The following is a 16,458-nucleotide window of genomic DNA, read 5'->3' on the forward strand; positions in this document are numbered from 1 at the left end:
ATTTATTATTAATATCAACGTAAGATTACAGTACCAGGTACGAGACTCCATTTCCGCTCTTGCAATACGTATTAAAAATGTCCTCTTTCCGTCTGAAGATACTTAATATTCGCGTTTAAGAATCATAAATTGTTTCACATCATCCGACAGAACATGGATTTCCCGCACGTTATTTTAATTTAATTACATCACTTTCTATGGACGAGCGAAGAATACTCTCCTACACACAAATATACCAAATTACGTTTTATATCGAAGGTATCGATTTCAGAACCTGTCTAAAACAAATACTTTTTATTTCTCGTGGCGAGAACTATAGGCATTTAACATTTTTTCTTCTCTCCCATAACATCTCGTGCATGTTATTTCTCTCGGAGCAACTAACGGGCTTAGTGTTCTCTTATTCAACAACGGAAGGTCGTGTGCGAAGCTGCGCTTCTACATTGTACAGTTGTTCGTTTCTTTTTTCATAATCGCTTCGCAGATTGCATTCGTCACTTACACAGCGAAGAATGTCCGTGGCAATGTCCCTTGGTCTATTCAGTTACTGAAAAAAAAGTATCTTGCCTTACGGTATTGCATATACATTAGAGACTCAAGCCAGCGATAACGTAAGAATGTAACGTAGTATTACATGGGATATGTAATCCGAAACGACAAGTATCACGCGAAATACGGAACAGTTGCTGTTCTTCCCACTTGAAATATTTTTTTTTTATATCCAACAAAATTCTTGTTATGTACGTTAAATGTTACGTACAAATGTTTGAACAAATTTCGAGCAATATTTTGAAATTGCCGTAGTCGAACTCGGAAGGAGAATTGCACGTATGTTTAAATTAATTGGATATCAGCGTTGAAGGGAATTCGTGCATAAAATCATAGCATTTAGCTGACTTTGGTTGGACGCTGAACGTACGATGTATCCGTGGAATAGTTTGGGGGAAAGGTAGGCGTGCAAAGTGTCGATCGGCTTGGACTCTTTCGAGTTCAATTTATACCATTCACTCGAGAATTGTAGTTGTGAACCCCACACGCGACTCACGCCCAAAGAGAATCAACTTTCATGGAGCGAGGAAAGTCTGTCCACCCAAGTAAGTAAGTATATTATATACTTGCATAAATACTGGAAGCCAGATAGAATGCATATACAGCACCAGGCAACAATTTTAGACCGTCTACAAAATAGAAATGTTCTGGTTTTATGAACGAACAGAAATATATTTGATATTATTTTAATTTTATTATTAATTATTATTTCTTTAAAAACTATTTAACTGGAAAATTAGTAGTAATTTCTACGATAGATTTATGGGATTTGTTTCCCAAAAATACGTTTAATTGTTGCCATAGGACTTAGTAAAAGTAAATGTTTTAAGTTTTTTGCACGGTGCTGTAGATGCAGGAGCAGACGGAAGGCGGCCAGGTTCGCGTAACAACTTCGCCTGTCTTCTACTGGACCCGAGAACGGCTTGAGTTTCACGAAGGAACTCGTTCGTTTCTTTCCTGGCCAAGCCTTTCAGTATCGAGGTAAAAGCGAGAGAAAAACAAAATTATATTTGCACCTCGATCGATTGTGGAGGTAAGAAAGTTGTGGAGGTTATCGGGATGGTTTCTCCGCGTACCTACGGAATCTTGCGTTCCTCCTTTCAGCGAAATAAAGAAGCATACTTACGTATGTTGAAGATGACATTTTCATTTTTTTGTCGACGTGGAATATTAAATAATAAAAAAAGATTGAAGAATATGTTGAGTCATATGCTTGAGAAATATAGTTAATTATTTGCCGTGAAACTGAATTAAATTTGAAATTAAATTCTTCAGAAAACGAATAATTTAACGTTTTTGGAATTTTGTTTCTCTGATAATTAAATTTTACTAAACAAGTAACTTTTAATATTTGAGCAGTTAGTTTCAATTCCGTTTAATTCCAATTTTTGTTTGTTAGTGGTATTCTCTAGAATATTCGATATATAGTGAAGCAAAATGTAGTAGAAAACACATCGTTTTACGCAGGCTTGTAAATTCGATCGTCAAGTGCGCACTTATAACAGCGAGAATCGCCGCACGTGTGAAAGTATCACGAAATACTTTGATTTTAATGTAAAAGATTCTCAATGCCTGTCGGTTTACTTTGATATCTAAAATGTTATGTATTTACTACGAACGAATCGTTCGCGCATTAAATTGCCAGTTGCAAGAAATAAACATGAAACATAATAATTCTTAGTAGTATTACAAGTATGTGCTTGTAAATAATTATTTCATAATAGGTGTTTTAAAAAGAAAAATTATGATTTCTAATAAGTTTAAAAATGCAAAATTCATGTTTTCCTCATTTCTATTTTTCCCCCGTTTTTGATGGCAATTTGATGGTATACAGACATACATGTGTATATGAAGATATCTTGGAGCACACGTTGAAATTAACGAGTGTGCAGAATTTATTCAATTCACTTCCTCGTTGTTAATCCTGCTAGTACACAAAGGCATTATAATTCCTGACAATCGTGATACACTAAATATTTGTACTTACATGGAATGTTGCGTCAATCGCGTTACCTCATTCACCGTCGAAAAACGATTTATTAAAACAATTAATAATACACATTTGTTCGTTCGTAGATCGATAAGAATTTACGATATCGTACGGAATTTCAAGACTATAGCGATATTTTTATAATATGTACGTAGGAAGTGCCACGGATAAAAGATATCTGTGAAATTAATAAGCGATTTCTCACACGATGAGATGTTAATCCGACAGTTTCCACTGAGAAAGAAGTTCTTCTAGACGAGAAGTTAATTAAGCATTTTTCGCGCTATCATTAAAAAGAATGAGAGCGATAAAAATGCGATTAGCAGGATGCAAACGCTTTGCGTGGAAACGAAGATAAATGACGTTTACGCTATGCTCTTCGTGCTTCTCGACAATCTTTTCTTACTTTTCTCTTTCCTTTCCTTTTTCAACGAAAAAAAAAAGCAGGAATCGCCAGTTTCTGAATCGAGCCGGTTATCTTCTTTGATTGTTTTAACATCTTCAACTGTTTCGGCTAGGTGAGCCGTAAAACAGCCGCTGATTTCTCCAGTTCTTACGAAATCGATACGTCTGTGGCTACGCCTCGCCCACACGCTTTTTCCAACGAGCAAATGTGGCAAAATTGGCCATTAAGACAGAAATTATTTTGCGTTAGTTGCGGTTTGTGCCCGTTCTCCCTCCACGAGCATAGTGGCATTCTTGTGGGAAACATTAGAGTCATTCCATTCCCATTGAGGATTCCACAATGGAATAACACGAGGAATTTATTAAATTAACGTTAGCAAATTGTGAGATTTCAAATTCAACTCGTTCTAAGTGATTAAATTTGCTGGAAATTGCTGGAATACGTACCGATATCGAAAGTGTTTTCACTGACAGTGAAAGTGATATGTTAAACAGAAATGCAAAAACGAACTCTTGAATATTCTTTTTCGAGATGGCAATTTATTTTGCAGGAACAAAGAAACTATTAGATATGCAATTTTATTGGTAAGAACCTGTGTGAAAGGAGGAATTGGTTGATATTTTTGTATTTGCGTTGCTGCTTTTCTACTAAGCTGTACCGGAAACGGAAGTAGCTACGAAATTAGCCTGGCATTTACAAAATTCTCTTTAACGTTCGGAATTTATAATTAGTACTGAATTGTTACGCATTACAAGATACAAAAGATAAATAGGAGATAAGACTAAGACATAAATTGAATATACGATATATTCATTTTGTAACTGTAGAAGGCAAAATTTATTAAAGCTAGATACCTTAAGACTCGATATGATCATTTCCATAGCAGATAAAAAAGTATTTTTATCTCCTGCTCTTTCATCCGCGACATTTTCACTTTTTTTTGTCCAATTCTTCTTGCCATTCTTTTACATCTATTTTTACGTTTTCTCTGTCTTTGCGTGTCGATAACCGTTTCTCTGGAGAACCGTTATCGGGTCAGTTTACCACCTAACCAGATCATATTCTCTTTGGTTTAATGGATACTTACGAAAATAAAATACCATCGAGGTCCCTGTCTTTTGTTTTCTCGGATACAGTCGTGTGCCGGCAGTCAATTTTCTCTTATTACTTTTCACTTGTTCCTACCTATAACTATCTTGGTCGCAAGATATTGATCTACAATGGGAGATTTATTGTTTAAGAATAGAGATATTGATCTGAAATGAAGAATTTTTACCTTTGAGACCTCATTTTGCGTGTGAAGCAAAAATTATTAGTTTCACTATATTAAATGACGCATAGAGATGGAGAGAAACACAGCAAATCATTAATATTTGATCAATTACAAAGAGCTTTAGATTTTCTGTAACGAAATTTCAATGTTTCCTTTTTCCAAAGATAGATTTTTATTCTTGCAATTATATTTTAACATCTTGCTATCCTTTTAAAACATAAGAACTTGGCGTATATGAAATGAAGGTTAGTAAGATAAATTCATGCGAATAGGTATCGGCAATGAGATCAACGGAATGAAATGCGTGTCACGATGATTCTTAAAAAAAATCAGCCAGCGACATGCCGGTGCATCATAATGAATCTCGCCAGTACGAAGTAACAGTATCGAGAGTATAGTTACACCGCTGACGGTAAGAGAGGTGTGTCAACCTACATTGTAAAAGTTTCAAATTCTTTCCTTTCCTTTCCGGATCTATTATATTAGAAATTCCAAACGCGAATTTTTCTCGTATGGTGAATTCTAATTAATACTTTATTGTCTAACTCTTTCTTTTTTTTTCCTTTTTTTCCATTTTCTTTCGTTCCCTTTGAAGTATCAAAATTCCGATCTACGTTGGAAAAGTTTCTCATTGAGAAAAATATTAAGAAATTTTGCCATCGATATACGTATAGGTAACAAATACGAAATAATTACGATAATTAAGTTATCACAATGACAAGAAGAAATGACACAAAGAAGAAATTACGTACGTATACGTACGTTTCTTGGAATTGTAATTTTATACTATGTAATCCTCGATTCATTGCACCAGATTGTCAAGTCGACAACTATATTCGTGGGGGCCTCGTGCACGTAACAGCAAGACCAGTAACTCTGGTAAATTAGCATTTCCTAGACGCTTTCTAGGTCCGCCCGAATGTCTCGTCTGGCGCGACGAAAATTGTGCAATTGCGATCTCCTGGCGAGAGTGAAATTACGCGGTACCATTGTGAAGTGTCGTAATACGATCGAAATGATTGCTTAACAAATCGCCATTTCGATGTGATTTTATACCCGTGGCAACGCGCGAAAAAAGACACGTCTTTCCAGCTTCGCGCTTCATTCGTCGGCGTTGCATTTGGATATTCACGGCGATTTCCTGAGAGAAATCAGCATAACGTGGAAATACAGAATTTCGAAGTAAAGTTTTAGTGTCCGCGTGAAGTTTTGAGGAATTCGCAGTTGCTTTCTTCTACTTTCGAACCATACAAATTGTTAATTAATAATTTTTTTTACACGCGTGTTCGAACATGATTATTCTAATTTGTCTACAATTATTTATCTATTTATTCTTTTATCGTATTGTATTTTATTAAGTTAGGTAGAACACTTAGAAACACTCGTTAAACACTTAGAAAATGTTGCGCTAGTGTTTTATAATTTCCATTCGCTCCTTAATTTACTTTCACAACGCTTTATCCGCTTTGCCGACATAAAGTTCAGGAATGAAGGAAAACTTGACTAAAGTTGCACGCGTATATGTTCCAGCGGTCACGGTACGAGAATGAACAATTACGTAGATCGCAGAAGGCCGCGGACAGGTGGTTCGAAGAAGCCGAGGACTGGGTCCATTGTAGGAAATGACCATGACGAGCGTGGCTGTCGCCCCGGGTAGCCTCGGCGCACCTCCATCTGTGCTCACCCCGAAAATGTATCATCTACAGCAGGGGTTAAACCCAACATCGGTCTCACCTACTCCCGGAAAGGTAAGCTGTAATATTATTTGGCGCAGTGAAATCCAAATAGAAATTTGCTCTTCTTACGATAAATGAACATTTGAACATTTTTATGTGTATTACCGCGCTTTCGTACATTTCTCAAATTTCCTCCAAATGTATAAACATACCTAATCCATAGATCGAAATCGTGGCTATCTCAATCCTATACTTAACTTGCTTTTTAAAGAGTCAATGGTACGTCAATTTTTAAAAAACATACCGATTTTCGCGTAGCAATTCAGTTTACTCAAAGCCACTTACGTAAATCACATCGAAAATCAAGTTGTACGTTGAAGAATAATGTGCACATACGTGTACGTACGTACATATTTGTATGTACATAGTGCGCCTCGAATTTATTAGCTGAGAACGGGACTAAGGCCGTGTTCATTCTGATAAAAACCGTACAGAGAAAGTTCGCACAAGCCGGCTGATAATTACAATTCGTGACCAGCCACTTATGTAACGATATAGGATATATGCAATAGCAGCATGTACATATGCAAGTTTCTACAGCTCGTCTCGCGTGTCATTCAGTTTTTCTTCGTGTTATTTATATACATCGATTCCTCTCGTCGTTGCATCGGAAAAAGCTCATTATGAGACAGTAAATCAACGTAACGATGAATAGCTGATGACATTATTTATAGGATGTTTAATTCATTAGGTAACTTTTTCTACTCGCGTTACTATTGAAACTAACAGAGTGCGTTTGCGTCTGCTTCGGGATAAATTCATATCGAAAGCCTGAAACGCGAAACATCTTGGCAAGGACAAACCAGCTCTTCCAATGATGTAAGAGAACTGGCGTACTTAATACGCGACTTAATTCGTCCAGCTATTACACAAAGGCTGGTTCTGGTTTTACCTCAAAACCTGACCTCGCCACCGACACCAAATACCCGCTGGTTGCGTCTTCTGCGCGCAGTTGAACTCGAGTACGCGTTATCGCACTCAGTCCCTGTGTTCAACGACGAAATATCGAACAAAACAGGACCAGTGCCACGGGACGAAATTCGATCCCGCAATTTCGAAAATTTCATTATGACGAAAAAGCCAGCGAAAGAAATTAACCGTGAGTTAAGAGTAGAATATCCGCTAGAAATTCTTTCTACGATATACGTAGACGGTTATTAGCTTTGTGCTTCTTTCGCTTTGAAGTTGGTACAATGAATCCGATATGCGTATTCCTTAAATACATAGATATATAATGACTTTTCTACACTCTTGTCAAATGTTGCGAGTACAGTGGCAACTGACTTACGTGTGTAACATGCAACCGGTTTTGCGTTTGGCCCACATTGCTATGCTACGATAGAACTTTAGAGATATTGCGTCCCAGAAGTACATACTCTTTTCGTATTAAGCACAGATTGCTCGATATGTCTGTGGATCCGGTGCTAAATCCTTCCTGCATTTTCAAAGAAGAAAGTTTCTTCTGGTAGAGAAGTATTACGAATCTTTATAAGCACAGGTATGATCGTCATGCTTAGATCGCGGATATTTATACACGTTAAATATGACATTTATGCTCATAGAATATGCATAATGTGTTAGCACATTTGGCATAAGTTTAACACGTTGACTGTTTAACATTTTATCGCGGTGATAATTGGTGACTCGCGTCAAGTTTTCTCGAATGATTAAAATAAGATAAATTTCATGCATTGAACAATTTTCAACAATACGAACGACTTGGATAGCATTGTCAGGGGAAAATACTTTGCAAAATATTTTCCAAAGATTAACATATCTATATGCCAGAAGGAAATATATCAAACTTCTGATTGTTCGAAGACTCGAAATAAAAAAATAAACGGAACAATTTTCTGATAAATTTCGTTCACGAGAGCTTGCCACGATCTATTTGCCAAACACTTGGCGTTCGTGCCACGATCACAGTATCGTCGTCGATAAACGAAACCGGCCAATGATCGCACCAGCTTACACTCTCACATTCTCTTTCTGAAAGCAGTCGAGCTTTCACGATTACCAATTAAAAACGCACCGATGTACGTAACACGATACGTGATACGAAGTCGTCGAATCTTATCAATTGGCTCGCGTGCACCGATCGTGCGCCGAAGATCGTTATCAACACCCACGTTTCGTGTCAATCGGTGAAAACATCGCGCACGAACTTATGAAAAGACGAGGCCTGAGCATCCGGTTAAGGAAACGTGGAAGAAACGGCAGAACGCAAGGAGATCGGCGAGCGAAGAGGCGCTTCGCAAATTGCGGTATCGTCTGTATGCAGGCTACGAGGATTGTGTAACCGTAGCCTCTGGTTGCCATAGAGGCGAGTGGGTATGATGCATCTATGGTGCATCCGCCGTGACCCCGGTGCATGCGCGTGCACCCGTGTCGCTTGCAAGATCCTATCGGGATAGCGCCCATATTCACCTGTCTTCGATTGCGTATAACACCTGTATGGGTGGGTACATTGAGAATACTTTGACGCTCGCTGCTCGTCTGTAAATTGTCAGTCTCTTAAGTGACTCTTATTTTAATATTCCGACACTGTACCGGATTTAATTTTATTATCCATTTGACGTTTTATTTATAGTTAAGTATTTTTTGTTCTTTTTTGTTTTTGTGTTAAACAAAAAAAAATACATATTTATAAGATATGGAAATCGTTGGAAAAATATAGATATAAAAGTTGCATAGATAGGCAAGCCACCGAATACGATAGAAATTTGTTACTGAAAATATGTCAGTGACTTTGCGATACGTTTGCAAAGTAATATGTGTTTCGTCGTGTAACTATACATAGTAGCTTAACGCTCCAGATGAGACGATTCTTCTACTGTTTGTACTGCACCCTGGATTTTTGCTATTTGGTGCGCGAGTTTGAAAGTGAACTGGACGTTTCGTCGTTGTAATTAGAGTTTACGGTTGTTATCGCATTAGCATCTAGGAATTAAGGCTTCTGCCGGACGTTTCGTGCATTTTTGAAGAATTTAATGTCTGCAGTTTACTCGCTATGCTAATTTATGGTATTCGCTGTCTTTTTTTTTGTATGTGTAAGGTAGAATGATTCGAGGGAGGAATTTTAATTCAATGATAATCGAGCATTTTTTCCACGATTGGTTCGCTTTCAAATTAATTGACGATTTTATCTTCCATTATACTTTTTATTTGAACAAACGAACGTAACATTTTCACAGAAGAATTCCTCAACTTAGATTTTTTAGGACAAAACCATCAGAAACATTTCGATGTACAAATTATTTCCCGCTGTTATAAAAGTAAAACGATATTGCGAAATATCATACTTTTAGATACGAGATCTCCACGAAGAAAAGTCCTCCAACTTACGTCTCGAAAGAAAAGATTTTAAGCTGTAAATATTGTGCGCAACGAAAATATGTTCTCGCGTCGTGTAAGCTTTTCAAATCTTCGAATGATTTCTATTGCAAAAGTCATCCGCGTTGTTATACTTTGTTATTTTTAATCGTTTAAATTTGTGCAGCTTTTTGCTCGGCATTCGCAAGCAGAACGATGGTTTTCACCGATCGACAACGTGTTAAGTAGTGCATACATTTCTCGACGTAAGAATGTACTTTTCCGATCCTGCAGGCTGACTTTGCAATTTCTAGCTTCGCCAACGTCTCGTAAGAATTCGAACGCACAGTTTTCTATCGCTCGTTGCTCGCCATTGATTCCGCATTTGCTATTAGTCTGTTGCGCATCGAGCGTGAACAAATAGCGTAAATCAATCTTCGGTACTTACATCGCTCGGCACTGATGCTCGTACAATTAATCATGTCGATGATTTACAACGGCAACTCTAAAATATCAATTCCAATAATTCAGAACTGTTCAATGCTGAATATCGATCAAACGTTAAGGATTATTTCTTTTACGTTCAAGGTGAACTTTTAGCAAAAACTATCGTTAAAGACTGCTATTATGATCGCATTGAATACATAGCAATGTAACAAATTTTTAACTCGTCATTAAGACTGGTAGTCTCTTTAGTTTGCAAGCACTGAGATCCACTTAATAGAACTCGTTTGCCTTTTAGTAACTTCTCATGCCATGATGTGTAGCAATTGTTCGTTAACCTTCTCAAAAATGATATCATTGAAACCGAAGAATCATCGTTGTTTTTTTACTTTTCTGATAGAAATAACAGGTAGTAAAATTCGTCTATTTTCTATATTTCTCGCCGTAAATTTTTCTCGTGCATCCCCTGTTAAGATAAAAACATTTCAAATGAAAATTATGCTCGACCAGTAGCTGCCAGCGATTCTTCGAAGTTATAAAACGAAATTCTATTCTTAGTCGAAGGATGCGCAGCATTAATACCGAGATCGAATGATTGCACTGTTCCCCTGCACATTGTGAAAAACCAGTCACATTCTAAATATAGTAATATGAACGCAGATCGTTCGATTATCTCTCAGGTAGAAGACGATTTCTGGAACTGCGTTCTGGACAGACCATCTAAAATCTAAGTTGGACGTTACAAAATTTCCTTGCTCGTTCCCCTTCGTTCTAGTCTTGTGGCACGCGTGCAAACGAGATATGGCCTTCGGAAAGAGATTTAAGAAAAAAAAAAAGAGAAGAAGGGAACTGCGCTTTTGAAATCACGACTAGTTGCAATCCATTTCGAGAGCAATACACGAGGGAGAGAAAAGGAAACGAATCGATACGGGAAGAGTGCGCCGGTTCTTGCGAAAAGGGAAAGAGAAAGATACGACGAGCGGTAAAAAGAGAGAGGAGGAGGAGGAGGAGACGTCACGCGAATAGAAAATGCCCATCTCTTGAGGTCATCTTGATCTCTCGAGCCTTGGCCATCGGGGGAAAGTGGACTTCTGCCTTTTATGTCATACATGGTCGACTTTTGATTCTCACCTTCCCTTTGACATTTCAATAGATTCGATTCTTCGATTCGCTATTTAAACCAAGCAAACGATCATGCGTTAGGTTGGCTAGAAAATTCTATCATATTTTTCTGCTTTTCCTCGTCGTTATCTCTTTGAAAGGAACAAGTCGATCGTTATTTATTTTCTGCTTAATTTCTCAGTCTTGTTAATGAAATATCGTTTCGGTATTTCTACAACTTTTCGTTCTTAGTATCGAACTTATTTCCATGTGGTTCAAAGATTTTCTACGGATCTAAATAAATTACCAATGTACGGAAAAAATGTTGCGAATCTGTCTTCGTCGTAAATGTCTCTATCCGGCAGTCGTTTAAAATACGCTTCGCTGAACTTTATCACGGAACATGTTTAGCGATCCAATCAACAGCAACGTATTTTTCCAGAAAAATTTTTATGAATCATTTAGAGTTTGATGGTTTTCAATTTGACGTGGAGGTAAAGTTGTATGCGGAGGTCGAGGACCTTCGACTAATTTGAAAGCTTCGTGACTTTACGGTGCAATTAACGTTATTTGCCTGCAGAAAGTTTCTATTCCGGTAATATCAACCTTATCTCGCTAATTGTGTAAAAAGCATTAAGCATAATCTTGGTCGTAGCTGTGGTAATAGTTTTCATTCGTCGTTTGCCGCGGAAATTACGAAGGTTGGATCACCGAGGAAACAGTAAATGAGAGTAGTTGCGACGTTCAACGATCAAATAAATTACTTGCTCTTTCTTTTATTACTTTTAAAAAGCCTTTTCTCTTTTCAATCAGCGCGAAATATCGATAGAAAGAAGAGGGGTAAGAAGCAATTATTAGCAACAAAGTAGACTCGACGTAGAGTCTGTTAGGAGAATTTCAAAACTGTCTACCGAGTGGCTTAAACGCAACTTTATTTGTAATTCATGCTGCACTTTTACTCGTTTTACGTTTCGTTAGTCTCGCTTTCGAAATTTCTAAGTAAAAAAATCGCGATTACAGTTGAATTATTTAACCGTTGAATTAAATCATAATATATATATATATATTTTTATGTATTATTTTAAAGTCGTCTAAATAGTAACTGGGATGTGACATTAATTGTAATTTAATTACGATTTTGCATGTATTCCACTTAATTAATCTCGATTTCACTAAAATTGGGAAGAAAGTTGCAGTCACTTTTTATTTTTCCCCTACATTTTGTGAAAGATTTTTAGTAATTAAAAAAGAACACATTTTGGATTATCTATAATCAAAAATAATCTTGCTAATGACTTTATTTGTTATTCATATTGTATTTTACGTGTCTGAAATTTCAGTAATTTAAATGTCGAGGACTGGAGAATGTTTTAATTAGAAAACATTTTATACGTTTTGAGTTTCCATAATTTCAATACCAAACTTGATAACTAGAAAATGGTAACGATCGTCGAATTATCCAATTTTTCAGTTTTCTAGAATTCACAAAATAATATATATCGATAATCGGCAAGATTTGGAGTAATTAAGTTTATCTTAATCGTTTAGTTAATTAAGTTTATCTGTAATTCAATTAATCCAATTTACAAAACTTCTAATCAATACGTCACATTTTTTGCGATAAATCCTTTCGTTCCTGGCTTCGTGATTTAAGAAATGTCTAACATTAACGAGAGGAACCTGCATTTGTCTCCAACTAGATTCTCAAAACATTGTTCGATAATTTCAACGTAATTTTGTTAGCAATTCCTCTTATTTTTTATACACAGTTTTATCGTAACATAGGTATAATATTATCAAAATTTTCATACAGTGAATACAAATCCTTGTACATAGCTACGTAACAATAACGATATGTCATATCCTATGACCAGATCGTCCATCAGATAATCAAAATCCGATTAATTATTTGACTAAACATCTTCTGCTATCTACGAATAGAAATTGCATCGAAACGCTCATTATTCATCCTTTTGCTCCACGAGTTTGCAAAGAAGCTGTAACTATCGTCTTACAGATTGTCGAACGAACGTATCGTGCGAACAATCAGTAACAGCAATATAATGGCCAATTCACGCTCGTTAAATCCATCTTTATCCGAAGGAATTTCACCGATCGGAAAAAGTCGATGAAAATGTCACTAGACGCTGAACCTGGAGCGCTCGTTTGAAATTTTGTCGGCCACACCCGTTCTCCCATTGCACCTGCGAGATATCACCTCGTTTTCTATGATCGTTGAAACACGGTTCGCGCTATGTGCACACTTATGGTGGCCCTGCACGTACGTATAGCGTTCTTGTTGTTTTCTGAGCGAGCCGCCGATCGAACGTACGGACCGCTCCTCTTACGTGAGCCTGTGGAACAAGACTTTTACGAAAGTCTCGAGCATCGACGCGAGAAAGTAAAGCGTATCGAGTTTGCCTTCGGGCGAGCTATCTGCCCCATTTTCCGACCTCGTGTGCCATGTCGTACAATGTCCGTATCACCGGCAGTATCCGCCTGTGAAATGCAAATAACCTCCTTTTCCATGGCGCGCGTCCCTTTTCCCGAGACGGCCGAACGCAGCGTAATGGAGAGGAAGTTGCCGATTTCCTACGTTATTCTTCGATAGATCTGGGAATCAGCCCTCCTCGATTCACGAAGCATCAAGGAAGCAATTTACTATGATCGTTCATTACCATTATTTAACGTTTCTCATGTTCGCCGATGGTTCCACTGTAATGCCGCGAATACGGGAACAGCGAAAACGGCTAGGAAACCGCAAGACCTTCCCTTTGGAATTAGGTGATGCGTAGGATTTGAGTATTATATATTGTTACGTACGTGTAATAAATCGTACATTTTACCTGAAAGTTGGCTGCAATGTACGATCTTGGATTATTTTATCGATGATACGTAATAATGTCACAGATACAGGTTCCATTTGTAAAATCTAACTGGTACGAAACAAAGGAAAATTATATGAAAGTTTGAAGGAAAAAGGAACGAGAGGTGCCAGAAACACATGCCCTCTGCTTTGTATATAGTTCACGCGCAAAGATCTGTACGAAAGATGGATTAACATGTAACAAGGACAATTATCGATAGCGTCAATTAAGCTCTCGTTTCGCAAGTAACTTCTGTACTAATTATCTTCGTACGGATATGTTAGTACAATATGAATCTCCGATCTATTATTCGGAGCTAATTCGCTTCGAAATATTTGAGTTTTTGTTTTTCTTCCACAGAATTCCATAACCATATATCCTTCATCTGTAATAATTATATGCAATGCTAGATATATGAAGCAGATTTCTATGCTAATGTAATGACACAGATACTATAAAACTAATATGTAAGATTAATTTTGTTTCGACTTACATGGCTTCAATAGGAGATACACGTATATAGTCGACTAAAGGTGTTTTACTTCGTTGGCGAGGGAATGTTTTACAGCTTCGTACGAGGCTGTCCGAACGACAGCTGTGAGCACCTACATTGACAACCTAAGACAAATTACACCAGCTGGTTATTAAGGAGTCTTGAAGTTGTCACAATTTTCCTCTTCCAAGAACATGAAAGTCCCCTTCCTGTTACTCTAATTAATGTAATAAGATTTAGAAAAGCGTAATATGTAACATGCAGCCCCTATAAAACGTAACTGCAAATGAGAATTGTTAATTGAACTATTAACTCTTACGAGTTCTACGAATCTATATAAGAATATAATAATATACGCTAACTGAAGAGAATTAAGTACGAATAAATACATACTATACAACGTTTCAGAAAGTTTCTATATAAAATTCATAGGAAGTAAATATATTTAGAAAGAAATCAATCAATGATAGAAATTAATACATAAGATAATAATATAGCATAATATAACATATTTTACTATGTCCACAACTATAATTTGTCTATTATTTGTTAATCATTTTGTTCGTTCTAATCGCAAGACAAGAAAATCGAAATGGTACCTTCTTGTCCCATTAAAGACCAGTTTAAATTACTACAAAACCTACTAATAAACTTCCGGCCAATAAAAGAGAATATTATTCATGAATGTTAAGTGACACTATATATAAGTCCGTACAAATAACAGTAATATGTGCCCAAGTCTGATTTATCTTATTTTAACGGACTAAATGCTTAAAACGTAACATAAGAAATAAATATGAAAATATCACAATTTCCTCCGACTGTTTTTGCCTGTGATAGGTATATTTCGATTTCACGTGCTGACGTAAATTCAGCATCTGACCAAAAAAGATAGCTAATACGAAAGAAAGCGGTGCAGATAATACCAAAGCGTTTTGACCATTATTTTATTCCGATTTTCAATCGACAAACTTCAAAATTAAATATACACTCACTTGTCAATTTATCCATTCATTTTCTGTGACTGTCAATGGAAAGCAGGATGCGCGCGTAATTTCACATATTTTCTTGAAAGATCGTAGATCGTGTCTAACCTTCGAGCACGCACGACGTGCACGCAAATCCCACCTTAGTATTTTTTCCCTTCCTAGAAACAATGGTCGAGAGACCATTGCTTCGTGAGTTTCCTGGTTTGAACCAAGCTTTCGCTTTCCAAGTAACTCTCTTGTTAATTATGCCTTGTGTGATGTCGCACGTATGCTTAAGACGAAACTTCATTCCGAAGTCGTTCTTTTCGAAATAATGCCCGCAGCTATTATCACTCTGCAAATTGAAAAATAGAACGAAGCGAATAGGAAAATTAGCATTGACGTGGAGTCCGAATCCGATCGAAAGCGTATTTTCGTCTCCCACGGATGAAATTTTTCCATCGAGTAGAACCTGTTAGCGAATGCATACCATTTCACGATAGATTTCCTGTTACTTTTAAAAGGTGCTCTTTCAAAGAAGCAAGTATCAAAGTAGTAGCACAGCATGAAAACCAGAAAAACCAGGCGAAGACCAGTCCAAATATTTTTCAGTTTCTTTCGTCGATTTCTTTATAGTTTCCTATAAATAAAATTTTTTACGAACCTGCATACGGTCGATATTTTTCTTTTCTATAGAAGAAAAGATGTTTAATTTGTTGGTCGCCTTTGTCCACCCGCGACATTTCTCCGCTTTTTTCTCTTTTTCTGTCTCTCTCTTTTTGTTTCGAAACTCACAGTACCAGCCTAAAACGAGCTGTGACCTCCACCAGCATACCATGTCTGAGCTCATGGTCGATGATTCACTACAAAAAATCATTTCTTCTATATTTTTCGTATATTTTTAAAAATGTCACAGCTATGTAGAGGATGGTTGTTTGGTGTGGTTTAAATGACAAGAGTACGAGATATTGAAACCGTCAGATATATTTTAAAATAATAAATAAATAAATACAGATAATGTTCGCTAAGACGCCCGTACTAACGGATTCGCCAAGGACAGTGTATAATCCGCTAATAAGATCGTTCGAGACTAACTGATAAAACCGATATTGATTCAAATCAAATTCGTCTTCGTTTGACGGTTGCTCGTAGCGGCGACATTGTTTTGCTCGGAGTTTATTTATTATTACATTATGTATATCCTAACGATGTTGATACTCCGACGCAAAACAACAACACGATTTGAATTGTCCTCTATCTCATGTGCCGTTACAGCTATATTTTTAAAAATCTTCGTGCCTTTGGTGCAAACGAAACGC

At 36.9% G+C, this 16,458-nt stretch overlaps 1 protein-coding gene across 4 annotated transcripts in view; it reads left to right on the plus strand.

Moving 5' to 3' along the window:
* Positions 1–16,458, plus strand: part of LOC117236451 (titin) — a 48,588-nt gene that overhangs the window by 21,173 nt on the left and 10,957 nt on the right. For all 4 annotated transcript variants that reach the window (XR_004493858.1, XM_033499432.1, XM_033499423.1 and 1 more), the window contains exon 2: positions 5,749–5,966. Coding sequence is in view for 3 of the 4 variants with exons in the window: in XM_033499432.1 (XP_033355323.1) it covers positions 5,841–5,966 (126 nt within the window). In the remaining variant the exon portion in view is untranslated. The remainder of the gene's footprint in view (positions 1–5,748; positions 5,967–16,458) is intronic.

The sequence above is a fragment of the Bombus vosnesenskii genome, unplaced genomic scaffold, assembly GCF_011952255.1.
Source record: "Bombus vosnesenskii isolate JDL3184/JDL3185 unplaced genomic scaffold, Bvos_JDL3184-5_v1.1 scf7180000013264, whole genome shotgun sequence".
Lineage (NCBI taxonomy): Eukaryota > Metazoa > Arthropoda > Insecta > Hymenoptera > Apidae > Bombus > Bombus vosnesenskii.